The 24924-nt window shown below is 48.2% G+C and overlaps 1 protein-coding gene across 1 annotated transcript in view; it reads right to left on the minus strand.

Annotated features, from left to right (window-relative positions):
• Acss1 (acyl-CoA synthetase short chain family member 1) overlaps window positions 1–14555 on the minus strand; it is a 46502-nt gene extending 31947 nt beyond the window's left edge. Inside the window, exons 1-2 of the mRNA XM_075962417.1 lie at window positions 14189–14555; window positions 5454–5550 (exon numbers count right to left, since the gene is read on the minus strand). Coding sequence (XP_075818532.1) covers window positions 5454–5550; window positions 14189–14501 — 410 coding nt within the window. The 5' untranslated portion in view covers window positions 14502–14555. The remainder of the gene's footprint in view (window positions 1–5453; window positions 5551–14188) is intronic.
• Window positions 14556–24924: the final 10369 nt, after the last annotated feature.

The raw sequence follows: 24924 nt of genomic DNA on the forward strand, positions 1-24924 counted from the left end.
TAGGACCACAAACATCAGCACCATGAAAACCATGGCACAGTCCCATGGGGCTTCTCCACATGTACCCTGAGTCTCGGCAATGCCCACCTGAGGTGTTTAGGGTTGTCATATGAGAAACACCCAGGGGGGTGAGAAGGGGCATTGTTCAAATGCCATCTGGCCACCTGCCTCAGGAAGGACCAGATTATCCACACTCTGCCTGGTGACGTCTTTCAACCGCTATTCACAAACATAAGGGGAACTCAGCCTGTTGTTTCCCTATGGTCACACTGCCAACTTGCTGGGAGGTGGACCCAGGACATCCAAGCTGAGCTCCAGGCTCAGGTGCCCTGTGGCAGAATGTGCCAAGGAACTGGCTCCATCTGCCTCACTACTCCCAGCTCTGAGTTTATGGCCACATACAAAAGGCCACGTGAAGTGGGTTATTATAGGCCAGGGTGCAGAATACATATTCCTGAAGGGCACAGGTGTGTTCCATAGGCCAAGGCTAATAAGGCACGCAGGGTGTGTCTTCTCCCAGGATGGTGACACAGCCCACACAAAGCACAAAGCAGCTCTGGAGCTATGCTGTGGGGGTGGGTCTAAAAGGTGGTGGGTGGGAGTGTGTGCACGTGTGAGTTCCCAGGATGGTGGTGGGATTCAGTGTCGAATCCCACCACCTGGGTAAAGGAGCTGCTAGTTCACCAAACCAGATTCCTCAGAATTACACTTGTCGAGAGGACTCATTAGAACCAGTGGTGAGAGACCCTGGGCACCTGAAGAAGGCAACACATCGGTGTCCATCCTTGGCAAGCTTGATCCCAGACCAGATGCTGACACGGCTCATTCTGACGGGCTTCATCCCAGGATCCATCAAGCCTCAGAAACATCTGCTGACGTGGCCCTTAGCACTTGATGTGGGTTCATGGCACTGAACTTGCTGATGCAGGGCCTAACTGTGGCTCCCCACCCACACCAGGCATTTGCCCATAAACAAACAATATCTCTCTGAATCTCCCTCTTATCTATGGGGTTGGAATAAAAACTATGTCAGAAAAAAAAAAACCTGATCAACAGTATTTGGGGAGCTAGATAGAAGAACTAATAATCCCTGAGGAATAATTTAAAATAGAGGTTTGGGTTACACAGCATTTTCCTTGGCATTTTCCTGAGTCAAAATCCAGCAAATGGGTTCATTGCCAGTAAATTTCATATCAAAAGAGAAAAATAAACGTGTCCTGGCTATCCTCTGGTTAATCACATGCGGAGTTGGAGAGTTTGAGAGGAGAGCACCCGACAGGCTCGAGTGACTATGGCATCCCCCTCAGAGACTTGTGTGTTTGGACCCTTGTTTCCCAGCAACGGGTGCTGTTTAGAAACATTAGAAGGCAGAACCTTGCTGGGGTAAGTGGGTCACTCGGGAGCAGGTCCTAAGGGTTATAGTCTGGCCCCACTTCCTTCCTGAACTCTCTCTCCGGCCTCCTGACTTCCACACAATGTGACTGTCTCAAGTTCCAGCCCCCAGACAACAGCCCACCGCTATTCCTTCACCAGCACGAGACTGTATGCCCTCAAATTGTGAGCCAAAACTAAGCCCCTCCTCCCCTCCTTTGTTTCTTGTCATATATTTGGTGGTAGTGATGGGGGGGGAGTGGCTAATGCAGTACCGATGTTCACAACTCACTCTGGAAAGCGCCAGAAAAGAGGATGGGTAACAGACAAGGGATAGAGATTCCGCACCACGACACAACTGCAAAATCTGAATGACAAGTAGATGGCTGCCCTGTCTGAAGCTTTTCCATAACAAAATGTTGAAAATAATAAAAAGTGGCATGATTATTCTTATCTAATCAAATCATAGTCTTTAAAGCAATCCTGTCATGGTGTTTTGAAGGATACTCACTGGCCAGCTGTTGCGCGTAACCATGGCTAGCTACCATGGGTATTTCTGCAGCGCTATGCATATGCTCGGGCCAGCTTCCGTGGGTCAACCTTGTAAAGTCATTTTCACTCCAGTTTACAGAGAGAGAGAGGTAGTGTGCCCTGGGAGACCACACAGCTTTGTCAGATCATTGGCCAGGAGGATATTTTGAACCAAAAAGGACCAAGATAAAAACATGACAAAGACCACCGGTGCCAGTCAGGGAGATTCTCTCTACAGATCACCCGAGACTCCCAGGTTCTGTTTGTATGCAGCCGTCTAAACCACCTAGAAGATTTGTGGAACCAGAAAAACATGTTTCCATCACCATTACCTGTAACAACTACAACCCCTCTGGGTTCTCTCCTGTTTTCTTGGCAGTAGCAGATATTAAATTCAGGGCAAGCTGCTCCACCACTTAGCTGCATCTGCAACCCTTGTGTTTTCTTTGTGTATTATTTTGGGGTGGGGTGTGTGTGTGTGTGTGTGTGTGTGTGTGTGTGTGTGTGTAGACAGTGGCTTTCCGGGTAACACAGCCTGGCCTCACACTTGCTGTTTTCCGGTTCCTATGTGTTGCGGTTGCGGTGTGCACCACCATCCCTAGCCGCATGGCATATCTTTAAATGGCCAGGGATAGAGTGTAGCTCAGTGACAGGGCACTTGCCTGGCCTGGCATAACCAATGTCCTGAATTTGATCCCTAGCAGAATAAAACACACACACGCAAAGTCTAAGAGTCTGGAGCTTGACCTTTGAGTCTACGGGGCTTGTGACTATCCTGAAGCACCTTGAGTGCCAACGCCACAGGGACATCTGGAAGGAAATCACATTATTTCCAACGGAATATGGTTAGCACGTGTGTCTGTCTGTCTACTGGCATGACAACCAGAAGCAAGTCAAACGCCTAAAACGTCCCTGGAAAGCACTAATTGATGGCCTGCACACACTTGCTGCAATTACAGTGTGTGTAGCACTTTGTCCTAACGACACACACAGCCTTCTAGTTCTAAGCCATCAGAGACCAACCAAAGCACCGTGAACAAACTCCGCATGTTTATAGAGGGGCAGCTTAGCAAACACTTCACTCGTACCTAGTAATGTGTCTGGCTGGCTGGCTGGGAGCTGCTTCATTCCCGTCAACCTCAAGTCTCTCTTGACTTTAATGAGCTGGCTGCAATCCTGAGCATTCCAGGTGGTTTACCTTTAACTTTCAACCACAAATTTCAGCAGCTCACAGACTGCCAAGTACCGCTGCATCTGGTCACAGGGCATTCTTCGTGGCCTGCCTATCCACCACCACTCTAAGCATACCTGGGATGGAGAGGCAGGGAAACACTAGTCCTTCAGCCAGCCTCGGGGCAGGACCCCAGCTCTCTAGTTAGTGCCTCTGGCCTGCCACACATGACAGCGCCCAAGCGGCTGCCTCTGACCTTTATTAGAAGGATGTATGTGGATATGCAAATGGAGTGGACCCAAAATCCTCACGAAGCAGCAGCTGAACTAGCCAGTTCCCACAAGCAGCGTTCCCAAGGAGCCCCTGTACAGGAGCCACCCAGGAATCTTTTCATACCAGGCTCCTGGTAGTAAAATGCTATTGGTTAGTGGGCCACAAGGAGGCTGAAGCCAGGTACCAGAGGATAGAAACAACACAGGCCCCGAACTCAGCCCAGCAAGGGAGAGAGCACCAACGTCTGCTACAGCCCTGTAGCTATGAAGGCTACAATATGCCTGAGGACTGGTGGGATCAGTGGATAAGGAATGAGTGGGCCAGTAACACCACCAGGGGCTACACGGGATTGAAACTGTCACCTTGGGACTGGAGAGTTGGCTCGGTGCTTAAGAGTGGGCACTGTTCTTGCAGAAGCGTTCAGCTCCTAACATCACATCAGGTGGCCCCCAACCACCTCTGCTTCTGGCTGCAGGGGATCCAATGTCCTCTTCTGGGGACCTGTATTCTCATGCATATACCCACACACATATATACATAATTTAAAAATAATTAAAGTGCCAATTTTTTTAAGTCACCTTGCTTTCTACAAAAGGCAGCCTGAGCACTTATACCAGGATTGAATATGGTCTGGAATAAAACTAGAATTTCAGAAGCAAGTGGAAAATGAGTGTCTGGTTGCCCCTCGGTCACCTGAGCATCCACAAGTAACTGCGATGCTCAGAACCCTGGCCTGACACTATGTCTATGAACGCTCCTTCTGTGTCCCCCCTCTACCAGCCCACCTCCCTGCCCCAGCCCCCAAGACATGGCCTTCTCCTCACACATCAGTTGAATCTCAACCTAAACAACCTCACTCTGCAGCCCGGGTAGTCTGCCATGCTTTGGTTGTTATTGCAGGCTACTCTAGCCAGCAGTAACTGACTAAAGGCATGAAACAAATTCGTGCTAGATGGCTGACTGGATTTAGAAAGTCTGAAGCTACCTGGAGGAGAATAATCATACCCAGAAGACCTGATGAGGGAAAGACACAGAACCCATGACTTGAGGCACATCACCAAACAATTAAACTGTGTCTTTAGCCAAAAGGATATTTTCTTCAGTGCTAGGGATAGAACCTGAGGTCTCATATCTGCTAGGCAAGCATGCTCTCGTTGAGTTACACCATCTTCAGCTAATGAGACATCAGTGAAAAGGCAATCTCCTCCCTGCTGTGCCACGGCACCTGTGAGCAAGACAACCCAGGAGTGGCAGCAGCTTCCCATAGGCCCATCTAAATCACCATCAGTCAGTGGTCATACTTCCTGAATGATCCCTACTTCATCAAAAACCTTGATACTTCATCACATTCTTGGTACTCGGTGCCCAGATAGTGAATAGGCTCCACTTACAAAACCAAGGAGCAATATCTGCCTTTGAAAACTTGTACTAATTATCATCCCAGTCACCACCCCCATCATAAGGTATATAGAGAAAGGTCAGTAGCTGGCATTGCTGACAGAGTAGTTCTTGGCTTCCAGTTTAGACCATTACAAGATAACAAAAAAGGGCAGGATGGTGGGAGGGATCCAGGAGTTAAACTGAGTCAAATCCAGGTCTGCTACCTTGGGCAAGCCACTTAATCTCTGTGTTTTTCACCCCTGTGATAAGAGATACTGATAGTGAGTGCCCCAAGGCTTCCGCCCACACCCAGGCTCCCAAGGATGAATTTGCCTAGTCTCTTCTGGGTATCTTCAGCCCAGGGATTCTGTTGGGCAGATGCTCTGTGTGCTTTGATTCCTGCCACAGCCTGCCTTGCCCACATCTCGTTTTCCTGGGATAACAGAACATCCCCAAAGCTGAAACATCTTTCATTGTTTAGACAATCTCACGTCCTGAGACAGACACAGCAACGGAATTGGGCCCATGCCTCCCCAGTCCCTAACATTGCTACAGGAGTCTTCAGACATCAGATAACACCAAGCAAACACCAAGTCAGGGTCCTTCCAGACTGGGAACCCTTTGAGTTAACGGCTGCAGCAGGGGTCACATACCTTCCCCAAAACAAAATTATAGAAAGGTCCAGGACCCCCCTAGAGTGCTGAGAGTTCCAGATGACACACAGTACCTGTAAGTGATCCTCACTTCAGTCCCAGGCTCATCTCTCTCCCAAATCAAAGCTACGTTCTCAGGGGACTTCCGCACATGCTGATCCAGGCAGTTGACTACGCAAAGAAAAGTTAACAGATGTTATTCCCCATGCTTTAGAAGAGGATGGAGTGGGATTTGGTCTGCTGTGGTTTACTATTCCTGCAGAGCGGGGATCTCCTCCCTCAGATAGGGTGATTGCCACAACAGCAAAAAACGGACACAATCAAGATCTGTTCTACAAAGTGACCTTCCCCACAGACTCTAAGGTCATCATGTCATTCCAACGGTCACCATATTGGCTGCACGTGCCATCACCACCCAAGACTCTCTGTGTGGTAGGTACTAACCTAAACACGCCTGGCAAGAAAGTTCTGATCCCCTCCCCCTCTGTTACCCAAACTCAGTTCACATGACTTACTGGAAAAAACACAAGGTCAGTGGGCTGGTTTACCGTAAACCTGAGGATTAGTGGGCTCAGTTCTGCTGACGTCCAGTTCACTGATTATTTGATTGTAAAGGTGAGCTAATCCAAGCTGGTTCAAACAGTGGCCCCTTCTCCCCAGCCACATTCCCACCAGTGGCCTCCAATCGTCTGAGGTGGACTTTGGCAGGTGTCACATAACTTTTTCCAACAGAACTCTGGGGCTGAAGTTACCCAGACTAGACAAACCCACTCACAGAAGCTAAGAGCAACTAGCAACAGTAACTGCACCAGTCAGCACCTGGATGTAGACAGCGCTCTCGGGGACCCATTGCCAATATTTCTCATCACCAATGTGACAAGTACAGATTGAGCAGCCTGTCCAAGGTCACACAGTCACATCTGGATTTGACTCAGACTAGTTCCAGGGTCCTTCACACTGCCCTCCACAGTCTCCTTGTAATGGCTCAAACAGACAGTCAAGAACTGTTCTAGGCAGCAGATAGAAGCAAGCTGAGCCCAGCCTGTGGCAAAGCGGGGATGTGAAGAGGTATGATTCCACAGACAGATGAACCTTAGAACTGTGGAGAACAGCGAAACAATGGGCAGATGAGAACAGGTGCAAAGCTGTTGGGGAAGAAATTAGCAAGCTAGCTTCAGAGGGCAGCTGACTGTGCTTCCAGGCTGAGTCTAGCTTACCAGTGTGGTGCGTTGAGTGCGTGCGTGTGTGCTTGTGTGCGTGCTTGCGTGCGTGCGTGTGTGCTGACAGTGCCCCAGGCTGAGTCTAGCTTATCAGTGTGTTGTGTGTGTGTACACGCGTGCGTGCGTGTGTGTGTGTGTGTGGTGCGTGTCTGTCTGTCTGTCTGTGTGTATGTGTATCTGTGTGTACACGAATGCCCAAACACCAAGAGTTTTCATTCTAAACTCAGGGTTTTATGGTTTCTAAGCAGCCAGCAAAGAGGTTACCGTTTGGTACAGGGCCACGTCCTCAGCTGCCTGGCCATAGAGGTGACTCTGAGCTGGTCTTGACAAGTTGGAAAGGGTCACCTGAGAATCAATGCCACAGAAAGTCCTGAGAGAAAATCTGGACAGGACTGGTTAAGAGCAGGAAGTCTGCACTGCTCTAGACACCAGGAAGCTAGCGACAAATTGAAGTTCTTCACCCTCCTAGCTGTGTTGAGAAGCCACAGGAGATGTGTGCCCATATTCTCTCCAGGGAACCTCTGCTCTAACCCACCCTGACTTTTGTCACCCTGAGGAGTGGAGTGGTCAGATGCAACAGGAAGCAACCTTTCAGAGGTTCTGGTGTCCTAGTGAACCTGCCCAAAGGTAGGGGCTCTGACACCACAGAACATTGCCTGCTCCCAGGACAGTCAGGGTACTACGCGTCCTTCCTCCCCAGAGAGTGACTGACTCTGAATTGAGACCCTCACTCAGCATTGCAAAGCCCAACAAGTTATCCCACCTGTTTTATACCAAGAAGGAAGGCAGGTTGAGAAAGGGGATGAAGAAGGCCTAGCACAGGTGGTATAGCTGGGTGGTCCCCTATACCCATTCCTGGGGCTGATGGATGGCACAAATCTAGGCAGCTCAGAATAGATCCCCAAATCCAATGTTCCCCCAGAGGAAACACAGGAACATTAGCCTGTCCCAGTTTATGCACCCCACGCTTCTCACACTTGAGTGGCATCAGACTCCCCAAAGAGCTTGGTCCCACGTAAGGGCCTAGGCCCCGTGAAGCACACCAGCTTTAGCAGAGTCTGTGCATTTTAAGCAAACAGTCTTGCTCTAGCCTGTCTTAGGACCACACAGGGGCAGCTGCCTGTGTGTTTACATGTACACCCACTACATATGTAGCTTCCAGAATCAATGGGGATTCCATTTCTTTCTCTTCCTGGTTGGGGGTGGGGTGTAAGCAAAGGTCCTTGCTAGCCCTGTGTGACACCTGGCCATGCCTTACTGCCTGGCAGCCTTGGAGCTGCCTGAAAAAAAAATCCGTAAGTTTGGCCCCTGGCCAGCCACTCACTAACTATGGACAATGTCCTTGTCATTTATATCAAGCCTGGATTATATTTTAATCCAGGTGATATAGAAACCCCTGACTCTAAGAGAGCCTAAGAATTAGTTGCCCCCAAGTGTGTCTTAAGATTGGGTCTGAGGAAGTCACAGTATTCCCGAGGAATGTACCAACAGAATAATCCCATTCCTTAGAGCCACCACAGTATGGATCTGGCAGAACCATAGCCCTAAAATGCCATGTTTATGATGGGTTTTAGTACACAGTTACAATTCCCTCTGCTTCCTCAGTTACAAGGGAGAAGAAAGAAGGGAGGGAAGGGGCAGAGAGAAAAGATAAGAAGCAGAGAGGAAAAATAGGAGAGAGGAAGGTAAAGGGGAGGGAGGAAGCAAAGGAGGAGGAGAGAGAAGAGAAATGGGGAAAGAGGTAGGAGGGAACTCATGGGGAAGGGAGCTGGAGGAGTGAAGGAAGACATGAAGGATTTACCAAATCTCTATGTTTAAAAAAAGTAACAATCCAAAGAACTGGGCAGTCAGACAAGAAAATTTCACCTTCAAGCATTTACAGGAAGATTGGCCAGGACTAGCACAACTGAAGGCAGAACTCAAACCCCACCTCCTACTTTGAGCCTTTCAAGTCCCCAGCACACAGTGAGCCCCTGTCCTCCCACTTCTCCGTGGCCCACACCATGTAACACTTCCTTCTTCTGCCCAGGAATGCCCATTCCTCCTCCCACCATGTGGGTCACAAGGGCCATGAGGTTCCTTTCTCATGGGGACTTGTTGAAGGCCACAGTTCTCCCCAGTCCTGTGGAAATCTTGAGCACATCATCCCAATACAGATTTACTTGCTTACTGTATTAAATAAAAATTACAGGAGACCACTATTTTGGTCTAAACTCCAGCATAAACCAGACTAGAAATCAAAATAGAGTTGTTCATGCTAAAGTTCACATCACCAAGCTAAAACATGACCGCTTATTAGCCTGCTGAAGAATTCAAGATGGGAGACACAAAAATTGGAGCCAAACTTTCAGTGTGCCTGGTTGTGAAGTTCCCCCACCTATACGCTTATACACAAAAGGGAAGCCGACAGAGCCTAGGTGAGCTGTTCATTATTTTTATATTATCCTATCTGCCTGGTTCTGCCTTTCAAGGGAAGTGGCTGAAAGAGCCAATCAGTTTTCTGATCTCTGTTGGGCTTTTCTCAGCCCTTCTCTATCTATAAAAGCCAGCTCTCGCCGGGCGGTGGTGGTGCAGCCTGTAATCCCAGCACTCGGGAGACAGAGGCAGGCGGATCTCTGTGAGTTCGAGGCCAGCCTGGTCTACAAAGGGAGTTCCAGGACAGGCTCCAAAGCTACAGAGAAACCCTGTCTCGAAAAACAAAAAACAAAAAAAAAAAAAAAACAAAAAAAAAGCCAGCTCTCATTTGATACATTTTACGAGACAAAGTGTTGTCCAACTGAGAATGTTAAACCACATCATTGTAATTCCACCTTCCAGCCATCGATTTGTAATCTGTTTCAGCTCAGGAGCTATGACAATGGGCATTTTCCACTGTTTCTGAGGTTGGGCCTTTGTGTCTCCATCTATATAACAGGACACCAACCATTCCATGTTTGCACCATCAAGAATGGAATATAGTCCTTGAAAGTAGGAGAAGCACCCTACTACTCAGCCATGGACTGTCTCAGTCACTGCAGCACATGGCCCAGGCCAGATCCTAACACAATCTCTAAGCTGTTAATACTTGTTAATGACTCAGACATTTTATTTTTATTTTTTTTTCATTTGGATGTTTATATTTTATTTCTTGTTCTCTTTTGAAATAATTTGCTTAACACTGACCCTCTAGTTTCCTGGCAGTTCTTTTTTCTTTCTTTTATTTATTTATTAAAAATTTCCATTAGCAACTCAAAAATTGCAGGAGTGCTGTTACCGCCTTTAGAAAGATGACACACAATAACGTAGGAATTTTCAGACTCCCACCCCTGACTCTACAGGGCTAGGAATGGAATGCAGGGTTTCTTAGTGCTACCGAAGTACTAAACTCCTAAACCACACCCCTAATCCAAAGGCTCTGATTGGTTGTTTAAATATATCCCCCTCACGCCCAGCTCAAATTTAAGTGGCCCCAGAACACAAAGCTTCAATCGTCATGAAAAGAAACTGGAGTTATTGCCACACTGAGAATTCACAATGGCTTTCTTTAAATAGCGAGCTTCCCTGGCACATTTTGAGAACTCTCGTTCTGAATGTTGCGTTTGCCAACTTTCCAGAAGCAACTGCTATTTAAAGCAAGTCCTGCTTCTGACAAGCGAGAAGAATTCGGATTCTTCCAGAAGCTCCACCTCCATGAGATTGGAGCTACATTTTCACTTGGAGTTCCTTAAAAAACTTAGACAAGCTTTGTCTGCCATCGCAACATCTCAGCATCAGCATGAAGTCTGAGTCACTGCCATCGAGGAAAGAACCTCAGCAACGTGACTTCTATTTGTGCAGTGTTCCTAAAGCATTGAGAGGGCTGTGGATAGCACTAAGTGGCAGAGCACCAGCCTAGCCTGCCTGAGACCCTATGTTCCAGTTCCAGCATAGAAGAAGAAAAAAGAACACTCAAGAAGTCTCGGTATTCAATGGTTAGTTAAAAATAGTTTATTTAAGCCAGGTGTGGTGGTGATATGCCTTTATCTAAGTACTTCAGAGACAAAGGCAGGTGGATCTCCAGGAATTCCAGGCCAGCTTGATCTACATATGAGACATTGTCTCCAAAAAGTTCATGTGCATACTCTTGCTAGAGTAAGAAGGCACACCTTGAAATAAGTCAGACTCAAGGTCTGGGATTTACAAAACAGAGCTAAGATGTGTGTGGTGAAAGCAACCATAGACACCATGACCTCTGGTTTTGAATTTGCAGTTTCCTGGCATCCTAGGTGTACACACACAGAGCAAAAATAACTGTGGAGCCCCACAGAGAGCAGAGCCAAATGATCAAGGCCAGAAAGAATCCCCTTTACAGTGTGACTTTCCAAAGACCCTACTGTGAAACACTTTATAAAGCATTAGAGGCAAGTCAAGGAAGGGCCTGGAGACTGTACCATCCCCCAAGCCAAGGGGCTTTCAACATCACAGCTCACTGTCACAGCTTGGGGTGGACGCAGCCTGTGGCTCCTTGAGAGCCATTCAGGCACCCGTGCATCCTCCAGCCTCCTGCTCCCCACTCACCCCAGGCTATGGGGCTCAAACACACGGGGTCCAACACAGTACTCAGCTGCATTCCTGAAGGACAAACTCAAGGTCACTGCTTCCACCAAGGGCTTCATTAATGATTAACAGCAATGGGTGACTAGGGTTGCAATGTGCTAAGGACAGTGTCAAGGGATTTACAGGCTTCATCTCATCTAATCCGACCAAAAGCCCCAGCTGGGTGCACTGAGAACCATGTCTGATAGGGAACAAGTGCAAACAAGTTCCCTCCCCGCCTTCAAAAGGCTGCTCAGAAGAAGCCTTAGCTTCTGCATGGTTCTCTTAGCCCTCTGGATGCAGAACCTAGCCAGTAAACTATGAAAAGCCTTGTGTGATTAGGGGAACAAGATTTAGTTGAGCCCAGCCTGAAATTTCACCTATCACATCTGTAGGAGTCCATTCCCTGAAGCTGCGAGAACAGGGGCTGACTACCTTTACAAAGAGAAACAATTATTTACATCACAGTTCAAAGGCCTGCATCTGATGTTTTTTTTTCTGCCGACCGAGGGAGTTCTAAGCCAATGCTTCATACAGCATGAGACATCAATTTTTCTTCAGGCCTCTCCCTCTTATTAAACACCATGATCTGAACCTTATGCCTCTGCCCTGATTACCTCCCTAATCCTGGTTACCTCCCTCATAAGACCTGACAAAGGGACTTTACTGCGGAGTTCAGGGAATGAACTACGTTCTAAGCATAGCACCAACTCAGGCCTGGGTAGGAAGCGAGAAGCAGGCAGGCAGATGGCTCCAGCTAGAGCCATCAGGGAGAGTTGACCCCAAGGGCCCTGTCCAGAGTCCTGACCTAGGACCTCCGAGGGTAAGAGATGGTCTTGTAGCCTGCAGCACCACTAAAGAGAAAGTATGAAGCAGTGATAACTATCACCGGGGTCCAGAACACACTCCTCTCTTTAGTTCACATATAAGGAAACATGGGAAGCCCAGCACAGTAAGAATTGAGAGGTCAATGTAGCACAAAAGGCTGAAAAATAGCTGAAACCTCCAAAATCTACTTCCAGCACCTGCAGCTGGAAGATGCCCAGCCACATGGTTTCTAAACCTAAGGGGCCCCAGAATTTGCATTTCTAAAAGCTCCCCAAGAAGGCTACTGATCTAGTACCAGGCTTTGAGAAGCATTCATCAGTCTGGAGATCCCTGAAAGGATAATAGTGTCACTCCAGACTTTTTGGAAGAAGTTGGCACTATCGCATGTGACAACCAGATCAGGCCCAAACAGTTCAACCACTTCACAACTTTCTAGGTGACTCCCAAGGCAGCTGCAGTCTGTCCCCTTTTCACACCGTGACCTCTGGGCTTTGCAGACTGGTAAAGGACAAAGATGCTGCTGACAGACAGGCCGTTGGGCAGGTGGAGAAGCTGCCTTCCCGCAGGTCAGCTCACTGAAGCTCAGCCTCTGGCTCACACAGCTCTAAAGGTGGAAGAACAGAGGCCAAAGAATCCCTTGAAGACCACACCCAAGCCTCACCAGAAGGTCGATAGCAATCCTTATCAGCTGCAAGCTTGGGTGTCCCAGTGCCCTTGGCCTCTTAGCCCTGGGAGGTTCCCAAAGAAGCTGTAGCTTTCTGGCCTCCCCTGCAGCAGGCTACTTTTCTCACTTAAAAGGCACATTCCATCAGTTCTGCAGACCCAAGAACTTCTTCCCCCAAGTTCAAGATGTTGCTGACTCAAGTCTAAAAGCAACGCTTATCTAGCAAGAGACTCATTTAAATTAAACTTGTCAAGTAAAATAGAATATGAAAAAAAAAAAGGACTGGTCCAAAGTTTCTTTAAGGTGTTGTGCTTTGAAACAAAAAAGAAAAGAAAACAGACACTACCTATAACTTATGAATATAGTAAATCAGAATTGATACGGCTTATTGATTACCATTAAGCCTGGACAAGGTTCAGTATCTCCCAGCTCTGTTAGTACAGCCAGCTTAACAAGTGAGTAGTACTCTAATTACAAATGGGGACCTTGAGATGCGCCAAATTTAATTCAAGTGAACCCAGCAGACAGCAGATTCCACCTCTAACTCTGGTCCTTGAACAAAGCATCACCTTGCCTGATGACCTTCGATTCCTTTCTGAAGCGTCTCTGACCCACCCAACCCTCACTCCCACCGCTTCGGAGGTCCCTGAACCCCGCTCAGCTTGTCTCTCCAGCCCCTCCTTCAGTTCTTGGCTCACTCAGTGTTTCAGTGAGCTGTGTACGCCCCTGCCTCCAACCTTGGTAGTAGGGAATCCAGGTTCATCAGGAAACAGACACCTAGAGACTGGTGTGTCTCTTGGAGAACGAGGAGGAGCCTACATGGCCCAAACTGGCCTTCAGTCAACTTAGCTCTGCTCCTCCCGACTCAACCTCCAGCATGCTGGGGTTACTTGCCTTTGACACTGCAGACGTTTGTCTTTGGGGTGCAGTTCTGAGACCCAGAACTTCCTGCCCACGCACCCCTAAGGGAGGAGATAAGCAGTTCCCTCCCAGCGGCCGGCGCTTTCTTCTTCCTGCACCCACCAGGGCACTGTTTACACTGCAGGGCTTGTCCCCAGGGGAGCCGCTAACGTTAGCTAGCACCCTAGCACCGTAGCTGATGGTAACAACCTACACAGTGCATTTATCCCGCTGACCTAGGGGCTCCTGAGCAGAAAAGTCTGGCCTCTTGGAGCATGTGTTCTCTCTACCGAGGCCTATCTCTGGTCGTGAACTGTGTGCCCACCGCGCTGGAGATCTTTGAGGTTAAAATCTGAAGAAAGTGCCCCCAGAATCTGCGCTTGAGTAGGCCACTCTGACCTCCAACCTGCTATCCTCAAGTTTTCCCGCTTGAGCCAGCCCTGCAGGTTTGGGCGCGTAGCTGGTGCTCCGCAGGCAGCAATCTCTAGCCGGGTGGGATGCAGAACACGGTGACGTGGCACAAGGATTAGAGTGGGTGGTGAAGCATACTGGAGAAAGGGACCACGGCCTAGGGACAGCTGCTATTGACAGGGGGCCTCCCGAGTCTCGGCGGGACAGAGTTGGTCCCCAGCAACCCACTCACCAGATACATTCAACTGGCCTCCCAGGAACCAGCCGATCTTGCCCGTCCTAAAGTCGCAGTCCCAGACAGTGTGGTAGGGGGTGTCCCAAACTAGTGTGTCACGGGCCAGAGGCCCCCAGAAAGCGGCTGGCTCCTGGGCCGCCTGAGCGCTCAATGCAGGGTACGAGCCTGGCTGCGCTGCCGGGGTAACGCTGCCTAGAAGCCGAGTGGCGGTCGATCGGGACAAGTTCAGCAACCACCCCGATTGTCCGGAGCGCCCGTGCAGGCCACGCAGCAGTAGCCCCACACCGCTGCCCAAGCTGCGCGCCGCCATCTCGCCCGACGCCCCACGCGGGTGCGGGAGCCTGGGCGCCCCTAAGAGTCTCCACCGCCCCGCCCAGGCTCCGCCCCCCCGGCCACCACCCACTACTCCCCGGCTTCAGGGAAGCGTTTCCTTGAGCCTGCCCCGGCCCCACCTCTTCTCCGGCCTGGAGAGGGGTGCGCGCAGTGTGGGGGTAGGGATTGGGGGTGGGGTTGCTGTGCTCCCACTGTCAGGCCAGCCCTCGCTCTCGACTTCAGGTTCCTGGGTTTCTGCGATCGCTTTGTGCAAATCAGAGAACTTTCCCCGCTCGCTGCAGCAGAGGCAAGTACTTGGTTTGCCCAGGCTCCCGACCTGGGACGTCGGCTGCGCTCAGAGCTAGGAAGGACCGGATTGGAAAAGCGACTAAGGAGAGCCAAGAGCACAGATGGTGTGGCTCAGCATTCCAGAAACTGAAGTCAAATCTTTCCTCCCTGGGTGATCTCCTGAGACCAAACCCCTCTCCCAATGGTGTGGGCCTGTACCACCACGCCACTCACACAGAACTGACCCCTGGAGGGCTAAAGGGCTGCTGAACCAGCCTGCTGGCTTTCAAGTCGGGAAGAAAGTGCTAAGATGGCCAGAGTCCGGTGACAGTTACTCACGTTACCCAGCTGCCGACCCCTGTCCTGGCAGGTGTAGCTTTTCACTCTGGAAACTTTTGGTGCTTGGGGTTGGTGGGAAGCTATGGTGAAGACTAAAATCAATGTCCACAACACGGCTGGCCTGGTTAACACTATGCGCCATCAGCTCTGTCATGGAGAGGAAGGTTTTACTATTGAAGAATCAAGACTAAAAAGAAATGTGTCTCTACTAAGTACTTAAGAAGTGGTTTTCCAATTCTGTGGAGTACGGGTTTTTGAAGTATGGCTTAATGATTTTCTGGATTTTCTCGGTGTCTGTTGTTATAGCCCTCTTTTCATTTCTGATTTTGCTAGTTTGAATATTCTCACTCTGCCTTTTAGTTAGTTTGGATAAGGGCTTGTCTATCTTGTTGATTTTTCTCAAAGAACCAACCAAGAAATGAATACATAACAAAAACAAACACTAGGGGTAGGGGATTTTCAAAAACTGGTTTGTTGAGTTCTTTGGGCTGGCAAAGACTCCTTCCTGTTGGCTGACAGCTGTGGATAGGTCATTCCCTTGGAGGGGGATACTGTGGATGAGCTGCGGAGAGAGGAGGGCAGGCACTTGCCCTGCCTGACCTCAGTCAAGCACTTGTCGCTAACTAGTTGGGCACAGTGGAGCACCCGTGGGGTGCCAGCTATTCATGAAGCTGAGGCAGAATTCACTCACTGGAGACCATGAGTTTGAGAGTAGCCTGGACAGTATTGAGAGACTCCGCCTTAAGAGGCAAAACAAAACTAAAACTGGCGAGGGCCAAAAACAAAACATAGTAGAACAAAAGGTTATACAGTGCTGAAATAAATAAGGAAACAGTCCAAACTAATAAAAGAGACTTACAAAAGAACACGTGGCTGACTAGTGGAAGAAGAAGGTAACACCCAGCACCCCCAACTACACCATCAAATCCTCTTTTGAAATGGACATATAGAATTATAAGCTGGAGAAAGATCTGGCTCAGCCAGGCAGTCTGAGAGATGCCCGCCAACACTTCCCCTTCTAGTGTGTACTTGAAATTTTCCTCTTCCATCGGGACAAGGAGGCTGAGTTAGGGGTGTGGCCCAGTTACAGAACTTGTGCTTAGCATGAATTCAATCCCCCATGCACCTAACCGTCTAAAAAGATGAGGATCAAGCCTTCCTCCCCCTAAGTCTGGGTTGACCTAGCTTTACTCCATAGGACCTGGCAAAAGTGATGCTTTGACAGTCTTTGGATAGACCCTGAAGCCTCAGCAGCCCTGAGTACCACTTTTTTGTTTCCAAGCTGCCATGCCTTCCGGAAGCAGCGAGTCCACAGAGAGGAGGGATAGCGCTAGCTCATAGCCAGGACCAGCTCTGCACAGAGATGCATCCCCTTTGAGGCTCTATACCAGGTCTGAGGGCCTTGCCCTCAGCACAAAAGATCTTCCAGGCAATTTGCACAGTTGGAAGAAATCTCAAACAGCCTTCGCTTTCTAACGCAGCCATTGCTAGCTGACATAGAGATACTCCTAAAATGTGAAGCTCTTTTTTTTTTTAAACCAGCTTCTACATCTCATTCCTGCACTGGTTGCATTTTCTCTCCTCACCCTCAAAGTGCTAGCATGTCAATTTCCAACTGCCAGCTTTCCCTCCAGGTCCCTGGAGACAAGAATTAACTCTCATTCTCTGACTTTTAAGCTGGAACCTGGAACCAGAACTTTTCCTCCAATTTCAGTTCGTATTCAGATGTTAGGTTTTGGTTTTGGTGTTTGGGGGTAGAGTCAGCCTCAGACTTGAATGACCTTGAACTTCTAGCCTTCCTCCCTACCTGTATTTCTTGAATATCACAGGTATATGTCACCATACTTTGTTAACGGGATATTGGCAACCAAAGCTAGGGCTTCAAGCATGCTTGACAAATGTTCTACCAACTGAGTGCATCCGCAGCCCCTATTCAAATGTCTAATCAACTTCTTGGATATACAACATCCTGAAGACTCTTTCTCAAATACTGGGCTTCCAGATTTTGATCTGGAAGGAGAATATATTTTCTCATTCTTCAAGTGGCTTATCCCCTTGTTATCCTGGGCTCCTCTCTCATACACAGCAGTAGTACCATGGCAGCAAGCATCCCCACCCACCCTGCTCAGGGGATCAACTTCAGAATAATACCCCTCACCCTCCCTCACCCCCTACCTCACTCATCCCCCACATGAACCATGCTCAACATTTTTTGTTTGTTTGTTTGTTTGAGACAGGATTTCTCTGTAGCTTTGGAGCCTGTCCTGGAACTCACCAGGCTGGCCTTGAACTCACAGAGCTCTGCCTGTCTCAACATTGTTTCTAATTATCATTCAGTGGACTTCTAGCTGTGTTCACTCCTTCCCTCTATGGCCTAGTCACCTAATGCAGCTTGTTTAAAATAGAAGCTAAGGGCTGGAGCTGTCTGGAGCTGTGGCTCAGTGGTAGAGCTACTGCCTAGCATGTGCAAGGCCCTGGGTTCCATCCCCATTATCAGGGATTTTAAAAAAGAAAGAAAAGTAGGATGGAAAAGGAAAGCAAGGGTCAGATGAGGTCTATCTGAACTCTGAACACGCCAGCGTCTCCTCCCCTAACTCATAACAGCATGGTCCGTTTCTGTGAAGTCTGAGACATGCGGAATGCCAGACCCCGTCACAGGCTTGAGGTTTACACCCGGCACGTTTCCACATTCCCAGAAGACATATGTGCACAGTCCATTATGAAAAACGCCATGCTGGCCAGGGACAGAGGGTTATGCTTATAATTCCAACTATTTGGAAATCTGAGGAAGAAGGACCTCTTGCCAGCTGGACAATGTAGCAAGACCTTGTCTCGAAACGGAAAAGAGAAGAGAAGGAGAAAGGGAAGGAGTGTAAGAGAAAGGGGGAAAGGGTCTACCTGCTCCAGCCTTGCCTCCTCCCGGATGTGTTTTCTCTACCCTCATTCTTCTCAGGCTGCAGCCACACTGGGCTCCTGTCCTCCAAGCAGCAGGCACACTGCTGCCTCAGGACCTTTACATGTACTAGCTGTCCTGCCAGGGTCACTTTGTCCTAGAAATCCACAATCCACGCAGACTACCTCCCTCCATTTCCTTCAGACCTCTTCAAATGCCCTTTAGCCACAGGTCTTTTCTGTCACCTCCATGGACTCAACACTTTCACCCACGTCCAACCTCTGACCTCACTTTGTTCTGTAGCATGTGGATAGGAGCTTTTTGTGTGTTTCTCTCTCTCTTCTTGGAAGTGGGAGAGCTAAGGAAAAAAGATGCCAGTTTCTGTGCTTCCAGCACCCAGAATCTTCCGGCACATACTGCGCAGTCAGTAGATATTTGTCGAACAAATAAATGAGACAGTACAGACGGCTTCTGTACCATGTGCCACGGGACCCTCTACCATCTTTGCTTCCTAAGAAATGTCTTTTAACGATAATAAAAGTATGACTCTCTCTCTCTCTCTCTCTCTCTCTCTCTCTCTCTCTCTCTCTAATTTTCACTAGGGAGGAAACCCAAGTTCTTCTGTATGCTTACCATGCACTGTAACACTGAGCTACAATCTGGCCTCTGGCTTTATTTCCAAATAAAGAAACACCACACGGCCCCTGTTTCCTCTTTTGATTGGATGTGCACATGAAGCAGAATCAGCCAGATGGGGCGAAATTGCACTTTCTACTGCCCAAGTGAGAGGCCACGTGGGGCCCTTCCTCCAGAAGACAGCCTAAGGCCTAGGTTGTCCTTCTGGAACTGGAAGAAGGGTGAGCCTTACCCACCCTGTGTCCACAAGTTTCTTTCCCGGGGCTCTCACTTGTGAGAACGTGGGTCATTCAGGCAGTGTTGGCCACACTTTTCCCCTTCCAGAGTCTGGCTTTGAAGTCAGCAGAATCCAGGCCTGGAAGCCTCATGGTGCAGGCCACGAGCTGCAGGAAGGGAACCTGGGGCTTGTTTTGCTTCTCAGCACTGGTTCTTCCAGCAGCATTATTCCCTAACCTTCGAGCCCTGGAGCTAGATGCACTTGTTCTCACTCTGCCTGGCGGCAACAAAGCCAGAAAGGAGGCAGGGGTCACTGGCAACTCTAGGCCTCCAGGGCTCATTGGGTAGTTTTCAGAGGTGTGCTTATCTATCTTGGCTCCCACTCCACATCATAAAGAGAGGCGAAGAATTCCAATCCACTTAGATATGAAAGAACAAAATCACAATAACGTAAAGATCTCAACCAGCTTTATTTTCAATTCTTGATCTCTCTTTCCTTGAAATACACCAGTTTTCCCAATGGGCCAGGCAAAGAAAGTAGGTTATATGGACAGAGAAGAGCTGGAGAAAAGCAAAGACAAAATTCAAAAGGTAGAATCTTTTCAAAATCCCTTTTCTTGTAAAATAGGGACAGGAATAGAGAACAATGGGTAAATGACAACAGTGGTGTACCCCAAGCCCCTTCAGCTTCCTGTTGTGTGCAAGGAAGAATGTGGATGGAGCTTCACCACCAACCCCGCTAAGAATAGCCTGGGGTGGGACACATGGTTGTTTGCTGGCTGCTTCCTCTGAAGATCAGATTAGCAGCCCCGTTTCATCTTTGTGACATGAACTTTAGCATGAGTAACTCCATTTAAGCGTGTGTAGGGCCGTGGGTGTGTGCGTGTGCACGGTCAGGCAGGAGTGATGCATATGTGTACAAGTCTGCACGTGGAGGCCCAGAGCGTAACTTCTGTCATCTTCCAGAGCATCATTCATCCCCTTTGAGACAGGGTCCTTCATTGGCCTAGGACTTAGGAGTTAGGCTAGACTAGCTGGCCAGCAAGCCCAAGGACTTCTCCTGTCTCCCCAGCTCCGACATGATAAGCACACACCACCATGCATGGCATTTCTATATGGGAGTCTAGGAACCAAGCACATGTCTTTGCGTTCGCAAAGCAAATGCTTTAGGGGCTGAGTCATATGTGCGGCTCTTTGGGAATTTTAGCTAATCTACTGTGCCAGTGCAAAAGAATGGCTTCCTGTGCTGTTTATGCAATGTCAGAATCAATCCTAGGCTAAGGATATAGCACAGTGGCGAAATACTTGCTGGCACACAAGAAGTCCCGAATTCCAGCACCTTGCAAAACTAAAGAAATGATCAACCATTTTGGTTACTCATGGATTCGTTATGATCCCCCTCCATTATTAAGGCCTAGCATGGAGTCACCAAATATGCTCACTCTCGAGTCAGTGACCCGCAAAGAACCTCTAAAGTTCCTACCTCTTCTTTCCTGCATGTCCTCCATCTTATTCACCCCCTACTCCCAGCCCACGTTTCTTTCAATCAACACTCATAGGACATCTATGGGGCACTCCTGTACACAGCACCCAGAGCTGAGGGGCACCCACCAGGCAAAGGTCCTCCACTAGATGAGGTCATAATTCATGTTCAGATCATAGGGGTGCAAAGCAAAACCAAAGCAAGGAGTTCATGACAGACCATGGGAAGGTGTCAAGGGAAGGAGAGAGCCAGAAGCCAGCATTCTGGGCGGCTTCCAGTTTCTCACAAGCTCCGTGATGATGTGAAGGTGTGAGGTCACCTTATATACATGTGCCCTATGGTACTGGAGGCCTGATGGTCTCCACCCAATGGTAGCAGCCCCAGGGTCTCAGCGTACAACACTGTGGGAGTATATAAGCTGTCTACACTCTGCAGGTTAGCCCAACAATGCTCAGATACACACAGGACAAGAGAGCTGAACATCCAGAGCAGGAGGAAGCAGGAGGTAAAGAGCAGAAACAACTTCAGGGAGTGTGACTGAGTGATGCCTCTCTGGGGCCTGAATTCCTCGTCTTCATGCACTTCTGCCCCTGAGGCTCGGAGAGTATTGCATGAGACATTCCATGGTGAATCAGCCCCAGCTCCAGTCACATGCTCACCGAAGCTGGACAACACCAAAACATGCTAACTCTGTTAGCACTGGGGCGGGGGAGGGGTGGTGTGTGGTGGAACCCAGGCATTACACACGCTAAGCACATACTCTCCCACTGAGCTACACCTGTGCATGGGAACACATTAGCTCACTAGCATCCCACATCAATCTATTCTCTTTGTTTTGTTTCTGTGTAACAGCCTGGCTGTCCTGGAATTCCATTTGTAGACCAGGCTGGCCTCAGACTCACAGAGATCCACCTGCCTCTGCCTCCTGAGGTCCCGTGTCAAACTAAAATGTCACTCCCTTATTCTGAAGACCTGAATGTCTCCAGAAGTCGAGACCTTCATAGTTTTGTACTGGGGGTACGCTTATGCAGCAGCCTGAACACATGATTTTTTTCTGAGTCAAAGGTTCTAATACTCACTGCACCCCAACCCCTCACCTGCCCCCCAGGTACACTACTCAACTCTCTGGTAGATTCTTCTTGAAGATTTTTTTTTTACAACAAATTCCAAGGTTCCTGGGCTCCTCTGTGACAAAAGACTATAAAGGGAAAGAGTTGACCCAGAGAATGAAATTTTGACAGATCTGAGCTACCAGGTCAAAGTCTTGCCCCAAGTGGTAAAGGAAGCTGGAACCGCCGTCATCTTGCAGCCTCAGAACCTTTGGGCCTCCTAGTCTTTCAGCCAAAACCCAAGTAGGAAGATTTATATAGTGTGGGCATGACTTGAAGACAGACCACAGACATGGATGAGCCAGGAAATGCCTGCCGGTTTTCTGGGCAGTCCCAGCAAGAGATTAAACATGGCCGAACCCTAACGACCTCAGCTGGAAATCCCTAGAGGATGTATGTTTGCCTATCAGGAGCTAAACAAGTTGACATTTCCAGCCACCAAGGAATTGTAAAAATGACCAACACTGCCCCCAGGTGGTAGACGTCCACCCTTGCCTTCAAAACTAGCTGTGTCCGCTAGACAAAACAACCAGAACATAAGGCATTCCTTAAAGGATGCCACCATCAAAAGGAGTCCTGGAGAACTACCTTAATACTAGATGCCCTGAGAGAAGGCAGCTTGGCAGTTCTGACCTCAAGAATTGTGACTGTGGGTAGCAGATGAGGGATCGCTTCTCGAATGCTCAAGACACATAGTTAATACAGTCGAGTGAGTATCTGAAATGTATATGGTTAATAAATAGTTCATTTTATGCATGAATAATTGGATTTACTTTAAAACATGATAAATTGGGACATATGGACTCTGAGGTTGAAAAGAAACTGGGGAGAAATCCCCAGTGGGTGACAGATATATTTGGTGGAAAGAAAGAAAAAAGTGCATCTCGAGATGCATGGAGAAGCTACATGGAGAAGTGGTTACAAAAGGACAGAGGTGAAGAGCAGCAGAGGGCTTGGGGAAACCTTCAGGCTTTTAGCTGAAAGTCTGGGAGAAGAAGCATGCCAAATTACCGGATGAAGGCATGGTGTGACTCCCTTGCAGCTCTAGATGGTGGGAGGAGCAGGTTTGTAGGTGAAAATATATGCATAACTCCTAGAAAACTGAAACCAGTTCACAACTTCCGAGCTGCCAGTGAAAGGATAGCAGCAATAGTTTGTAAGCAATAACAACGACTAGTCAGAGCCAACTGTGCAGGGGGCTGAGGTCAAAGGGGACCTTGAGCCCAGGAGTTGAAGCCCAGCCTACGCTTCACAGCAAGACTCTGTCTCAAACACCAAACAAGAAACCCAAGAGTGGCCAGATATGGTGTTACACACTTTTACTCCCAGCACTTGGGAGGCAGAAGCAGGTGGATCTCTGTGAGTTTGAAATCAGCCTGATCTACATATCAGTCACGTATCAGTCCTGGCCTCAAAACAGCAATAACAACACAAAAGAGTAGGTGTAATGGGACCGAGAAGAAATAAGGATAGTAAGTTAGAAAATACAAAACAGGATTAAGAAACACATCCTAGCTCTAGCCTAGTAGTAACTATGAACAAAATAAATTTCCCCATCAAAGTCAAAAATATAGCAGAGTCAAAATGATAGAAACTTTGAGAAAGAGGACACAAGACGTAGAATGTGGGACATACACATGCACACGCGTGCGCGTGCACACACACACACACACACACACATTTAGAGTTTCCAAAAGAGAGAACACAGAGAGGCTGAGTTAAAAACTACAAAATTTCTGCTATCAACAAAAGACTTCAGAAATCATGGGCATACGTAGAGTGCAAGCAGGTTAGACACAACGGGAACCATAGCCTACACACAGCCTGGTCAAAGTATCTGATGAGGGTGTAGACATAGAGACTTTCAACCCAGAAATGGGAACTGGCTGTCAACCTTAGAAGCATAACCGTATCTTATATACAGAATAATTTCATTTCTCCAGAATATCTATGAGGCACATTTCCAGCCAAATAAAAATTAATGAAGTTTCCCAGTCTAGACCCTAACAATGAATTACTTCAAAAATAAGAAAAATATGCCGGGTGGTAGTGGCATACACCTTAAATCCCACAACCTGGAAGGCAGAAACAGCTGGATCTCTGAGTTCAAAGTCAGCCTGGTCTACAGAGCAAGTTCCCTGAGGGCCAGCACTGCACAGAGAAACCCTGTCTTCGGAGAATAAGAAGAAAAGGGAGGAGGAAAAGGAGGGGGAGAAGGAGGGAGAGGAAGAGGAGAGGGGAGAACAAGAACAAGAAGAAACAAAAGGAAGGAGGGCCTGAAATACGTGGGGGTGATGAGCGAGGACATTGCTTCACTAGTGGATGAACATAAACCAACATTAGTGACAGGAAACACCTGTCATAGCCACCGGGCTAAGTAAACCAAAACACAGCAAAACCCTGGGCAACCCAAGCATAGAAGGTGACAGGTCAGAGCGAGCTTCCTAGAATCCTTTTACAATTTGGGGAGTACCGATCTACACTTTATAGTTCTGTGAGATCAGCCACATCTAATATGGAATGAATGAATTCTAATCTAGCAGAGATGGAAATGAAGGAGGCTGTAGAGTGGAAAGAGGAAGAGATAAATGTAAAAGAAACAAAGAAAGGCAGGAAAGTAAAGTATGCATGTGCACACACGCGCACGCACACACACAAGTTGAGAAAAACAAATGTTTAAATATCAACACTTATAATTTACATGACTGGACTAGGTTCCCTTTTCAAGGTGAAGTTATTATAATAGTTTTTTTCTTTTTTCTTTCTTTCTTTTTTTTTTTTGGTTTTTTGAGACAGGGTTTCTCTGGAACTAGCTCTTGTAAACCAGGCTGGTCTCGAACTCACAGAGATCCGCCTGCCTCTGCCTCCCGAGTGCTGGGATTAAAGGCGTGCGCCACCACCTCCCGGCTTCTAATAGTTTTTTTTTTAAGTCCTAACTGTATACTTTATAACTAATTTAAGGCCTATTATGAAATGTTAGTGGGGTTGGACAATGGTGGTGCACATCTTTAATCCCAGTACTCAAGAGGCAGAGCCAGGCAGATCTCTGACTTTGAGGCCAGCCAGGTCTACAGAGTGAGTTCCAGGATAGTCAGGGCTACACAGAGAAAGCCTTGTAATGCCTGTGTTACTCTCTACCGTACAGTTCATGCTACTATGCTGTGCACGAGCCGGGCAAGTGGCTGGAGATTAAAGTAACACACAAGAGACGTGGGCCATTCGTGAGAAGAGAATGTCGAATGCCATTTATTCAAACTTAGAAAAAAAAAACTTATATACCTAGCTGCTGCACAATGGAAATCCCCCCAGGCAGGTGGGAAATTACCAGGCTCAAGAGTAAACAAAACTTCTAAGCTAACCACCAGTGAGGGCAGAGGGAACCCAAGAACAAATGGGATGTTTAGCCGAAAACTTCAACAAGACATTCGGGCAGAAACTGTTCTCCAGATGAACCCCT

The sequence above is a fragment of the Microtus pennsylvanicus genome, chromosome 2 (assembly GCF_037038515.1).
Source record: "Microtus pennsylvanicus isolate mMicPen1 chromosome 2, mMicPen1.hap1, whole genome shotgun sequence".
Lineage (NCBI taxonomy): Eukaryota > Metazoa > Chordata > Mammalia > Rodentia > Cricetidae > Microtus > Microtus pennsylvanicus.